The 14,242-nt window shown below is 42.3% G+C and overlaps 1 protein-coding gene across 1 annotated transcript in view; it reads left to right on the top strand.

Annotated features, from left to right (window-relative positions):
* The window catches only part of LOC126137422 (tubby-related protein 4), a 554,251-nt gene that overhangs the window by 425,659 nt on the left and 114,350 nt on the right, over positions 1-14,242 (top strand). The window contains exon 4 of the mRNA XM_049915215.1: positions 6,169-6,276. Within this exon, the coding sequence (XP_049771172.1) occupies positions 6,169-6,276 (108 nt within the window). The remainder of the gene's footprint in view (positions 1-6,168; positions 6,277-14,242) is intronic.

Below are 14,242 nucleotides of genomic sequence, written 5' to 3'. Positions count from 1 at the left end.
ATAAAATGGGGGCCAATTATCCTTCCTCCCACAATGTCGCACCATACATTAACCCGCCAAGGTCGCTGATGTTCCACTTGTCGCAGCCATCGTCGATTGTCCGTCGCCCAATAGTGCATATAATGCCGGTTTACGTTACCGCTGTTGGCGAATGACGCTTCGTCGCTAAATAGAACGCGTGCAAAAAATCTGTCATCGTCCCGTAAGTTCTCTTGTGCTCAGTGGCAGAACTATACACGACGTTCAAAGTCGTCGCCATGCAATTCCTGGTGCATAGAAATATGGTACGGGTACAATCGATGTAGATATAGCATTCTCAACACCGACGTTTTTGAGATTCTCGATTCTTGCGCAATACGCCCGTTGGGCATTTTGATCACAATAGCCATATATCAACACGATATCGATCTTTTCCGCAATTGGTAAACGGTCCATTTTAACACGGGTAATGTATCACGAAGCAAATACCGTCCGCCCTGGGGAAATGTTACGTGATACCACGTACTTATACGTTTGTGACTGTTACAGCGCCATCTATCAAAAACCGAAAAAAGGGGTCCAACTAAAACATTCATATTTCTTTACGTATTACACGAATATGTAATCAAAAATGGGAGTTCCTATTTTAAAAAACGCAGTTGATATCCGTTTGACCTATGGCAGCGCCATCTAGCGGACCAACCATAGCGCCATCTGGTTTCCCCCTTCAGCTAGGCGAGTTTCGTTCTTTGTAGTTTTTTCGTTTGTTGCTTATTTCGTGAGATATTTGGCCCGGTCACTATCAATGGACCACCCTGTATACATGTCTTCTTATAGCATGAATATAACACCAGTCAACATCCGTTATTTGAAATGCAATTCCATCGCAGTTCACGCCAATAGAAAAGAGAGTGCCGTCACTATACAGTACCTTGTAATTCACTCCTGCTGAACATATAACGTTCCCCACATTTCGTAAACAATCGCCACAATCCGTGCTGTCCACTCTTGTGTCACAGCTACAGAGAGTTTCAAGATATCCCGTCCTATAGCATCAGTTGGCGGCTTCCAAAACAGCTGTCTGTTTTCCGCAAGCCGCAAGTCATCTCTCCGTGCGTGCCTCTGCCGAGATTCAATAGATTCACTCTGTCCTAGTCGGTACACGCTGCACCAATGTGTGGGCTCTGCGTACCGACTATTCCCAGTAGGTGGCGCGGTGCAGACTTCTTTCAGACGATCACCCAAGCGGCTGATCCAAAGTGTGGGTAACCGGTAAATACTGTCCTCCCACTTTAGTCTGTATCATATGTGCGAAGACCCCAAAGGACGTGCTCCCAAAATAAAACATATCTAGACTATAAAACTATATCTAGACATACTCTCATTACTCTGGAATAAAATACACAACAAGTTTCTAGATGAAGCGAAAGCAGAACAACCAAAATGATACAAAGAAAACGATAAATTACCCCACATTCCCAGGGACTGCTTATACTTTACCTCATTTGCTTTTGAACCAGCTTGATTTGAGGAAGGTGGATCCTCTTTTGCTGGCCAGAACTGGGTTACGTACCAATATTGTCACTGAAGTTAAAAACTTCAAAATCCGTAACTGCTCCATGAACCTAGACAGCAATTTATCGATTATCTTATTGCCCACCATACTAATGGCACCGAAAATCTTCAACATAACCGTATCATACACCTTAAAATTTTTAGACTGTCAACCTCTGTTGTACTATTTAGTCTGTTGAACATGAACTCTATTACTTTTAGCACGTTCCTTTTGTCAGTCAAGTTGGTTGGAGTGTCTGTCTCCCGTTTTTTTTTTTTTTTTTTTTTTTTTTTTTGTCATCAGTCTACTGACTGGTTTGATGCGGCCCGTCACGAATTCCTTTCCTGTGCTAACCTCTTCATCTCAGAGTAGCACTTGCAACCTACGTCCTCAATTATTTGCTTGACGTATTCCAATCTCTGTCTTCCTCTGCAGTTTTTGCCCTCTACAGCTCCCTCTAGTACCATGGAAGTCATTCCCCCATGTCTTAGCAGATGACCTATCATCCTGTCCCTTCTCCTTATCAGTGTTTTCCACATATTCCTTTCCTCTCCGATTCTGCGTAGAACCTCCTCATTCCTTACCTTATCAGTCCACCTAATTTTCAACATTCGTCTATAGCACCACATCTCAAATGCTTCGAATCTCTTCTGTTCCGGTTTTACCACAGTCCATGTTTCACTACCATACAATGCTGTACTCCAGACGTACATCCTCAGAAATTTCTTCCTCAAATTAAGGCCGGTATTTGATATTAGTAGACTTCTCTTGGCCAGAAATGCCTTTTTTGCCATAGCGAGTCTGCTTTTGATGTCCTCCTTGCTCCGTCCGTCATTGGTTATTTTACAGCCTAGGTAGCAGAATTCCTTAACTTCATTGACTTCGTGACCATCAATCCTGATGTTAAGTTTCTCGCTGTTCTCATTTCTACTACTTCTCATTACCTTCGTCTTTCTCCAATTTACTCTCAAACCATACTGTGTACTCATTAGACTGTTCATTCCGTTCAGCAGATCATTTAATTCTTCTTCACTTTCACTCAGGATATCAATGTCATCAGCGAATCGTATCATTGATATCCTTTCACCTTGTATTTTAATTCCACTCCTGAACCTTTCTTTTATTTCCATCATTGCTTCCTCGATGTACAGATTGAAGAGTAGGGGCGAAAGGCTACAGCCTTGTCTTACGCCCTTCTTAATACGAGCACTTCGTTCTTGATCGTCCACTCTTATTATTCCCTCTTGGTTGTTGTACATATTGTATATGACCCGTCTCTCCCTATAGCTTACCCCTACTTTTTTCAGAATCTCGAACAGCTTGCACCATTTTATATTGTCGAACGCTTTTTCCAGGTCGACAAATCCTATGAAAGTGTCTTGATTTTTCTTTAGCCTTGCTTCCATTATCAGCCGTAATGTCAGAATTGCCTCTCTCGCCCCTTTACTTTTCCTAAAGCCAAACTGATCGTCACCTAGCGCATTCTCAATTTTCTTTTCCATTCTTCTGTGTATTATTCTTGTAAGAGCTTCGATGCATGAGCTGTTAAGCTGATTGTGCGATAATTCTCGCACTTGTCAGCTCTTGCCGTCTTCGGAATTGTGTGGATGATGCTTTTCCGAAAGTCAGATGGTATATCGCCAGACTCATATATTCTACACACCAACGTGAATAGTCGTTTTGTTGCCACTTCCCCCATTGATTTTAGAAATTCTGATGGAATGTTATCTGTCCCTTCTGCCTTATTTGACCGTAAGTCCTCCAAAGCTTTTATAAATTCCGATTCTAATACTGGATCCCCTATCTCTTCTAAATCGACTCCTGTTTCTTCTTCTATCACATCTTCACCCTCATAGAGGCTTTCAGTGTATTCATTCCACCTATCTGCTCTCTCCTCTGCATTTAACGGTGTCTCCTGTAACAAATCATAAATCGGCCATAAATTAGTGAAGGGAGAATTTACCTTAAACGTGAGAAGCAATTCAACCATAGTGGCCTTGTGTGCGTAGCTGTACTGAAGGCGATCATCAGGCATCACAGCGACTTATCCCATCCTGGCTGGTCATGACTGTGATGAGCAATAAGAGCAGCCCTAAGAACCCTGTTAACTCTCTCTGAATAGGAAGGGTGGAGGTAATAGGCACCAGTGGTATAATGCTACATCTCTTAAGGCCCTTAAAAATAAAGGTCGTCACATTATCCATGACAGTCACTTGCTCCAAATACACTTTTCTAGGGTTTCTATGGCCGACTGGGCCGTAGCCACCTTCGTCGGAAAACTACACAAACTGGGAAAATGCATCCATACAAACTTTTGCATATTTAAATCATATTCTGGTTCATAGAACGGGACCTGAGAAATGCACGTATAACTTCTCAAACGGTCTTTCTACCAATTTGAATGCAAGGAAACCAATCTTAGTGTTCTGGGGAGCCTTACCTCCTTCACAAGTCTTACACAAATGGAGCATCTCTAATCTCTCTATTCATATTCCCAAAATAAATATAGGATGAATTTTCCCACGATTCTTAATAATTCCCAAATGCCCTCCACCAAGCGAGGAGGAAAATATTTCAGACCATCTGCCGAGCGGCAGATTAAAATTGTGCGAGCGACCAGCACAATGGTGTAATGTAGTAGGCACAAGACGAGTTTACACACTGTCTTCTAATTTCTTCATTACCAGCAACCCTCAGAGAACTCCGCGATAAAAATAGAAGTGTAAAAAGATAGGTTTTGAACCATTGACTTTCCTTGAATCAGAAACCTTGTTATTTGTACTCAATCATGATTTTTAAATCACTATGTGACAATCTTATTGAGAAACAGTTTATTATAACAAGAGCACTGACCAACAAATCATCATCTCATTCATTATAATAAAATATGAGTTGAATTGTAAGCCATCACACTACATCTTAACAACGTGTGGGCTACATAAATTCTGTCTACTTCCCAAATACACTATAAGACAAAAAAGCGACGCACCACGAAGGAACTACCCGAATGGGAATGAAATCGGTAGATGCGATTACATATGCAAACGAATGATTACGATTTCAGAAAAACTGGATGATTTATTTACGAGAAAGAGCTTCACAAATTGAGCAAGTCAACAACGCGTCGCCCCAACTCTGGCGCTTATGCAAGCAGTTATTCGGCTTGGCGGTGATTGATAGACTTGTTGGATGCCCTTATTAGGGATATCGTACCAGATTCTGTCAAACTGGTGTGTTACATCCTCAAAATCCCGAGCTGGTCGGAGGGGGCCTGCCCGTAATACTCCATACCTTTTCAGTTGGGTAGAGATCTGGCAGGCTTGCTGGACGAGGTAGGGCTTGGGAAAAAAAATGGTTCAAATGGCTCTGAGCACTATGGGACTTAACATCTGTGGTCATCAGTCCCCTAGAACTTAGAACTACTTAAACCTAACTAATCTAAGGGAATCACACACATCCATGCCCGAGGCAGGATTCGAACCTGCGACCGTAGCGGCCGCGCGGTTCCAGACTGTAGCGCCTTTAACCGCTTGGCCACCACGGCCGGCTAGGGCTTGGGAAGCACTGAGACAAGCAGCCAGTTCGGGGTGGGACTCATCACTGAAGATAATTCTACTCCAGTCAATGAGATTCCAGGCTGAAGTCGTGTTTGGAGACTCCCTTGCTAGTGGTGGGAGAGCAACCTAACTGTCGTCCGCCATACGACACGACAATCAGGAGTTATGGTCTGGGGTACCATTTCTTTTGATAGCAGGACCCTTTTGGGCACACTTGGCACCCTTGGTCACCGTCGGCACATAACACAGCGACACGTCAGCGATATTCTGCGCCCGTTTTGTTGCCCTTCGTAGCAAGCCATCCTGGACTTACATTTCAGCAAGATAATGCCTGCCCGCACATGGCGAGAGTTTCTACTACTTGTCTTCGTCCATGCCAAACCACACCTTGGCCAAAAAGGCAGCTGTATCTCTCCCCACCTGAGAACGTTTGGAGAATTATGGGCTGGGCCCTCCAACCAGCTTGGGATTTAGACTATTGGACAAAAGTCGGCTCGACATCCCTCAGGAGAACATCCAACAACTCCACCAATCGATGCCAAGCCAACTAACTACTTGTATAAGGGCCGGAGAGGGACCAACGCGTTACTGATTTGCTCAGTTTGTGAAGTTCTTTTTCGTGAATAAATCATCCAATTATTCTGAAATCGTAATCATTTGTTTGTCTATATATGTACATCACATCTACCGATTTCCGTCCCAATTCAGACAATTCCTTCTTGGTGCGTCGCGTTGCTTTGTTTCAGAATGTATTTCGGAAGCAGTCCTTTTTTTTAAAAAAAAAGAAAGGGGGGGCGTATGTCCGTTGACTGACTATCTTTATTTAATTTTAATTCTCTCAACTAATCACGTTCTTATTTTAGGCAGATTACATCTGACATCCTTTGCAGGAACAATAAATTGTGCAGTAGTGAAAAATCGAAAATAAAATGGTATTCTGATCCAACTAACGACAGACAGTGCGGCGGAAAATCAGTGTCGTTCATTTCGCAGCGGACACAGTTGTGACTAAAATACTGATCTTGTTTAGTCTCCATGGTAAATAATTTATTGTGTACGTCTGATTTTCTTCCACAGGATGGTTTTGTTTTGGTTGGATCCGTGGCTGGCCAAAGGTACTGGTCGTCAATGCTCAATTTGGAATCCACTATCACGTGTGGTATATGGACTCCTGACGATCAGCAGGTAATTACTACCTCATTAAACAATATGATGATAATAGACTAAGCATGCTATGCCCTCAAATACACACATCAAAAAAAGTTTTGCATCATCCCGGTTAACAGAACTCATGAAGATAGACGTTAACTGTGGGTATTATATCACAGACACAGTCCCTTTGACTGTTCAGAGATGTCACTAAACCTGCCCAAAGATGTAAACAACCATGCATGAGCAGCGACTAGTAGACGTAGGGGGTTCGACAGCCGATCAGTTCCAGTCATTCCACCAGGAAGGAGGTACATGGCTCGTGTTGTCTGTAGTTCAACCTTGCCTAGATGATCAATACCGCGGTTCGATCACTTCCGCATTGCTACTTTGTGTCGGGAAGGGCTCTCAACAAGGGAAGTGTCCAGGGGTCTGCGTGTGAACCAAAGTAATGTTGTTCGGACATGGAGGAGAGACAGAGAGACAGGAACTGTCGATGACATGCCTCGCTCAGCCCGCCGAAGGGCTACTACTGCAGTGGATGACCGCTACTTGCGGATTATGGCTCGGAGGAACCCTGACAGAAACGCCACCATGTTGAATAATGCTTTTCGTTCAGACTCAAACTGTGCGGAGTAGGCTGCATGATGCGCAACTTCACTCCCGACGTCCATGGAAAGGTCCATCTTTGCAACCACGAGACCATGCAGCGCGGAACAGATGGGCCCAAAAAAATGCCGAATAGGCCCTCTCAGGATTGTCATCATGTTCTCTTCACTGATGAGTGTCGCATATGCCTTCAACCAGACAATCGTCGGAGACGTGTTTGGAGGCAACCCGGTCAGGCTGAACGCCCTAAACACACTGTCCAGCAAGTGCAGAAAGGTGGAGGTTCCCTGCTGTTTTGGGATGGCACTATGTGGAGCCGACGTACGCCGCTGGCGGTCATGGAAGGTGCCGTAACGGCTATACGACATGGGAATGCCGTCCTCTGACCGATAGTGCAACCATATCGGCAGCATATTGGCGAGGCATTCATCTTCATGGACGACAATTGGCGCCCACATCGTCCACATCTTGTGAATGACTTCCTTCAGGATTACGACATCTCTCGACTAGAGTGACCAGCATGTTCTCCAGACATGAACCCTACCGAACATGCCTAGGTTAGATTGGAAAGGGTTGTTTATGGACGACGTGATACACCAACTACTCTGAGGGATCTGCGCCGAATGCCGGCCGCGGTGGTCTAGCGGTTCTGGCGTTGCAGTCCGGAACCGTGGGACTGCTACGGTCGCAGGTTCGAATCCTGCCTCGGGCATGGGTGTGTGTGATGTCCTTAGGTTAGTTAGGTTTAAGTAGTTCTAAGTTCTAGGGGACTTATGACCTAAGATGTTGAGTCCCATAGTGTTCAGAGCCATTTGAACCATTTTTTTTCTGCGCCGAATCGCCGTTGAGGAGTGGGACAATCTGGACCAACAGTGCTTTGATGAACGACGAATACAGGCATGCATCAACGCAAGAGGACGTGCTACTGGGTATTAGAGGTAACGGTGTGTGCAGCAATCTGGACCACCACCTCTGAAGGTCTCGCTGTATGGTGGTACAACATGCAATGTGTGGTTTTCATGAGTAATAAAAAGGAGCGGAAATGAGGTGTATGTCGATTTCTATTCCAATTTTCTGTACAGTTTCCGGAACTCTCGGAACCAAGGTGATGCAAAACTTTTTTGATATATGTATAAGTACATTTATATGTAGTTTCATCGTATCACTTAGTGCTCACACGGTTCAGGAAGAGTACGTTAATTAGACCCTCTGACACATACTCTGCCATTTTTCCTACTTTTCATCCACGAATCTAAACACAACAACATGAATCATATGGTACAATGAAAGTTACACTTCATCACACACATCTCACCAAATTTCAGGAGCTAGGCGTAGATGAAACATCTGTAGGTTTCCAGGTAACAGGAAGACTCTCGGCGGCAGTGTAACTGCGCTTACACTTAACCCTTTCCTAGCCCATTGCTATTTTATTTTCGAGGAAATAGCTTTATGGAACAGTCTGCCTAAAAGAAGGGAAAGTATGGTATTTCAAATCCTGAGGCATCAATCAATAATTAACGTGCTAAAAAAGGCAAGTGGAGGAGGGGTGAGAGTTTTAGAGGGAGCCTGAGGCTTGAATGCAGTCAGCACTTTGGAATGGAAGTGAGGCGCAGTAGTTATGCACTTACGAAGAGAGTTGCATAAAGTAGACTAGCGTGGAGAGCTACACTAAATAAGTCTTCAGATCGACGACTGCAACAATAATGATTATTATTATTATTGATTCCATTGTTATTCATCTTCTAGGATTGGATATTTTATTATTCTTATCCTTACCTTTTAAAAGTTATGTGTATTTAATGACATGTTACCACCTCCAGTGTCCCATTAAATGAAGACAAACAAATGTTTTTCGTTCTGTTAATAAAGTATTGTTGCAGTTATTCCTCACTTTCTGCAATGCAATGCCCGCTTCATCATGATCACCTTTTTCTCTTCCAACTACTGAAGAGTAGTTAAATATAACCCTTAAGCGTAGTTTACGAGATGTGAGGCTTATATATTTTTCATACGAGATGTAACGCATATATTTTTCAGATTCTTTGTACAGTTACCGACTTTCTAGCCTCGAGATAGCCGTACTACAACATTATTCTCCACTTATCAGCGACTATAAGGTTATGGTCGTAACTCTTAATCTGGTTTTAAACTTTTTCGCGCGACATCCTCATGAGCCTAAAGTTGTGTGCAACCCGTTTTACCTAACTAAAAACGTGTGCTCATACTCACGTACATGTGGCAAGCTTTAGAGTATGGAAAACAGAATGTGCTCAGAAACGAAAGCGAAAGTAGTCCCATACTCAAAAACATCGGGAACTTACGCGATATTATGGTGTCTCCTGTGACAGAGAATTTTTACATCCTGAATACGTTCCTTTAGGGAATTTAAATCCATGAAGTGAGGCTTATCGGACTGGAAAACCACGGACGACGCACCTCATAGCAGAATGTAATTTTTTGTAGTGTTTACGGGTCGGGGTGTGAAATGTCAAAAGTCTGAATGTGGTAGGGAAATTCTAAGGCTCAATATAGATATAGCGAAGGTCATTAAAGTGAAATGGAAAGAAAAGGATTTTGGGTCAGGTGAGCACAGGTTAATATCAACAGCAGCAGGAAAAATGGTATAACTGGAGTAGGATTCGTTATGAATAAGAAGGTAGGGCAGAGAGTGAGTTACTGTGCACAGTTCAGTGATAGGGTAGTTCTCATCGGAATCGACAGCAAACCAACACCGACAACAATAGTTGGGTATACATGCCGACGTCGCAAACTGAAGATTGAGAAATAGAGCAAGTATATCAGGATATTGAATCAGTACGTTGGCGAAAATACATCATCCGAAATTGGGCTAAACGCATTCTCTGAAAATTATTTCGAGCAGTTAGTTCATGAGCCCACGCGAATAGTAAACGGTTGTGAAAATACACTTGACCTCTTAGCAAGAAATAATCCTGAGTTAATAACGAGCATCAAAACGGATACAGGGATTAGTGAACACAGGGTTGTCGAAGCAAAACTGAACATTATAACCCCCAAATCATCCAAAAATAAACGAAAAATATACCTATTCAAAAAAGCAGATAAAAATTCACTTCACACCTCCCTAAGAGACAATCTCCACTCCTTCCAAATTAATATTATAAGCGTAGACCAGATGTGGCTTGAATTCAAAGAAATAGTATCGGCAGCAATTCCGAGATTTATACCAAATAAATTAACAAACGGCGGAGCTGATCCTCCTTGGTATACAAAACGGGTTAGAACAGTGCTGCGGAAACAACGAAACAGACATGCCCAATATAAACAGACGCAAAATCCCCACGATTGGCGATCTTTTACAGAAGCTCGAAATTTAGCGCGGATTTCAGTGCGAGATGCTTATAACAGTTTCCACAACGAAACTTTGTCTCGAAACATGGCAGAAAACCCAAAGAGATTCTGGTCGTATGTGAAGTATGTTAGCGGCAAGAAACAATTAATGCCTTCTCTGCTCGATAGCAATGGAGATAGTATCGACGACAGTGCTGCCAAAGCAGAGTTACTAAACACAGCCTTCCAAAATGCCTTCACAAAAGAATACGAAGTAAATATTCCAGAATTCTAATCGAGAACAACTGCCAACATGAGTAACGTAGAAGTCAATATCCTCGGAGTAGTGAAGCAACTTAAATCACTTAATAAAAGCAAGTCTTCTGGTCCAGACTGTACACAAATCAGGTTCCTTTCGGAGTATGCTGATGCATTAGCTCCATACCTAACAATCATATACAACCGTTCGCTCGGCGAAAGATCCGTATCCAAAGACTGAAAAGTTGCACAGGTCACATCAATATTCAAGAAAGGTAGTAGGAGTAATTCACTAAATTACAGGCCCATATCATTAACGTCGATATGCAGCAGGATTTTGGAACTTATATTGTGTTCAAACATTATGAATTACCTCGAAGAAAACGGTATATTGACACACAGTGAACATGGGTTTAGAAAACATCGTTCTTGTGAAACACAACTAGTTCTTTATTCACATGAAGTGTTGAGTGCTATTGACGAGGGATTTCAAATCGATCCCGTATTTCTGGGTTTCCCGAAGGCTTTTGACACTGTACCACACAGGCGGTTTGTAGTGAAATAGCGCCCTTATGGAATGTCGTCTCAGTTATGTGACTGGATTTGTGATTTCCTGTCAGAGAGGTCACGGTTCGTAGTAACTGACGTAAAGTCATCGAATAAACTAGAAGTGATTTCTGGCGTTCCCCAGGGTAGTGTTATAGGCCCTTTGCTGTTCCTTATCTATGTAAACGATTTAGTAGACAATCTGGCTAGCCGTCTTCGGTTGTTTGCAGATGACGCTGTCGTTTATCGACTAATAAAGCCATCAGAAAATCAAAATAAGTTGCAAAACGATTTAGAAAAGGTGTCTGAATGGTGCAAAAAGTGGCAGTTGACTCTAAATAACGAAAAGTAGAGGTCATCCATATGAGTGCTAAAAGGAACTCATTAAACTTCGGTTACACGATTATTCAGTCAAATCTAAAGGCCGTAAATTCAACTAAATACCTAGGAATTACAATCCGAACCATTTAAATTTGGAAGGAACACATAGAAAATGTTGTGGGGAAGTCTAACAAGAGACTGCAGGACACTTAGAAAATGTAACACATCCACTAAGGAGACTGCCTACACTACGCTTGTCCGTCTTCTTTTAGAATACTGCTGCGCGGTGTGGGATCCTTACCAGAAATGACTGGCGGAGTACATCGAAAAAGTTCGAAGAAGGGAAGCACATTTTGTGTTATCACGAAATATGGGAGAGAGTGTCACTGAAATGATACAGGATTTGGGCTGGACATCATTAAAAGAAAGGTGTTTTTCGTTTCGACTGAACCTTCTCACGAAAATCCAATCACTAACTTTCTCCTCCGAATGCGAAAATATTTTGTTGACAACGCCCTACATAGGGAGTAACGATTACGACGATAAAATAAGGGGTATCAGAGTTCGTACGGAAAGATATAGGTGTTAGTACTTTCCGCGCGCTATACGAGATTGGAATAATAGAGAATTGTGGAGTTGGTTCGATGAACCCTATGCCAGGCACTTAAATGTGATTTGCAGAGTACCATGTAATAGCAGTAGTTGTAGTAGTACGCAAAGAGAGATGAAAATCTAATACTCGTGGGAGATTGGATTGCAGTTGTAGGGGAAGGAGTAGAAGAAAGCGTTACGGGAGAATATGGGTTTGGTACTAGGAATGAGAGAGTATAAAGACTAATTGAGTCCTGCAATAAATTTCAGCAAGTAACATTGAATACTCTGTTCAAGAATCACAAGAGGAGGAGATATCCTTGGAAAAAGCCTTGTAATGCAGGAAGATTTCAGTTAGATTACGCCATGGTCAGACAGAGATTCCGAAATCAGGTACTGGATTGTAAGGCTTAACCAGGATTAGGTATAGACTCAGATCATAATGTAGTAGTGATGAAGAGTAGGCTGAAGTTTAAGACATTAGTCAGGAAGAACCAAAACGCAAAGAAGTGGGATACAGAAGTGCTAAGGCTTGATCAGATACGCTTGAAGTTCTCTAAGGCTATAAATACAAAAATAAGGAATAGCTTAGTAGGCAGTACAGTTGAAGAGGAATGGTCATCTCTAAAATGGCAATCATTGAAGGAAAAACGTAGGTACAAAGAAGGTAACTGTGAAGAAACCACGGTTAACAGAAGAAATACTTCAGATGATCGAAGAATGAAGGTAGTACAAAAATTTTTAGAGAAACTCAGAAATACAAGTCGCGGAGGAACGAAATAAACAGGAAGTGCAGGGAAGCTAAGACGAAATGGCTGCAAGAAAAATGTGAAGAAATCGAAAAAGAAATGACTGTCGGAAGGACTGACTCAGCATATAGGAAAGTCAAAACAACATTCGGTGAAATTAAAATCAAGGGTGGTAACATTAAGAATGCAACTGGAATTCCACTGCTAAATGTAGAGGAGAGAGATGATAGGTGGAAAGAGTACATTGAAGGCCTCTTTGAGGGGGAAGATTTGTCTGATGATAGAAGAAGAAGTACCATTCGATACAAAAGCGATAGGGAATTCTGTATTAGAATCAGAATTTAAAGAGCTTTAGAAGACTTACAATCGAGTAAGGCAGAAGGGATAGACCACATTCCATCAGAAGTTCTAAAATCATTGGGGGAAGTGGTAACAAAATGACTATTCACGTTGGTGTGTAGAGGGTATTTTTTTTTTAAATCTTATGGGACTTAACTGCTAAGGTCATCAGTCCCTAAGCTTACACACTACTTAACCTAAATTATCCTAAGGACAAACACACACACCCATGCCCGAGGGAGGACTCGAACCTCCGCCGGGACCAGCCGCACAGTCCATGTCTGCAGCGCCTGAGACCGCCCGGCTAATCCTACGCGGCAGAGTGTATTAGTCTGGCGATATGCCATATGACTTTCGGAAGAAATATCATGCACACAATTCCGTAGACTCCAAGAGCCGACAAGTGCGAAAATTATTGCACAATCAGCTTAACAGCTCACGCATCCAAGTTGCTGACCAGAGTAATGTACAGAAGACTGGAAATGGAAACTGAGGGATGTGTTAGATTGACGATCAGTTTGGCTCTAGGAAAGGTAAAGGTGCCAAGAGGCAATTCTGACATTGCGGTTAATAATGGAAACGAAACTAAAGAAAAATTAAGACGCCTTCATAGGATTTGTCGACCTGGAAAAACCGTTCGACAATGTAAAATTGTGCCAGATGTTCGAAATTCTCAGAAAAATAGGAGTAAGCTATAAGGAAAGACGGTTAATATACAATATGTACAAGAACCAAGAGGGAAAAATAAGAATAGGAGACGAAGAACAAAGTGATCTGATTAGAAATGGTGTAAGACTGGGATGTTGTCTTTCGCCCCTACTGTCCAGTCTATATATCGAAGCAGTTATGGAAATAAAAGAAAGGCTCAAGAGTGGAATTAAAATTCAAGGTGAAAGGATATCACAGATAAGATTCGCTAATGACATTGCTGTCCTAAGCGAAAATGAAGAAGAGTGTAGGATCTGCTAAATGAAATGAAGTCTAATGAATACAGAATATGGACTGAGAGTAAATAGAAGAAAGACGAAAGTAATGAGAAATATCAGAAATGAGAACAGCGAGAAACTTAACATCATAATTGGTGATCACAAAGTGGATGAGGTTAAAGAATTCTGCTACCTAGGCAGCAAAATAACCTGTGACGGACAGAGCAAGGAGGACATCAAAAGCATACTAGCATTGGCAAAAAGGACATTACTGGCCAAGAGAAGTGTCAAATATAGCCCTTAATTTGAGGAATAAATTTCTGAGAATGCACGTTTGGAGCACAGCACTGT

This window comes from Schistocerca cancellata, chromosome 1 (genome assembly GCF_023864275.1).
Source record: "Schistocerca cancellata isolate TAMUIC-IGC-003103 chromosome 1, iqSchCanc2.1, whole genome shotgun sequence".
NCBI lineage: Eukaryota > Metazoa > Arthropoda > Insecta > Orthoptera > Acrididae > Schistocerca > Schistocerca cancellata.
This window is presented reverse-complemented; position numbering and strand designations above follow the sequence as displayed.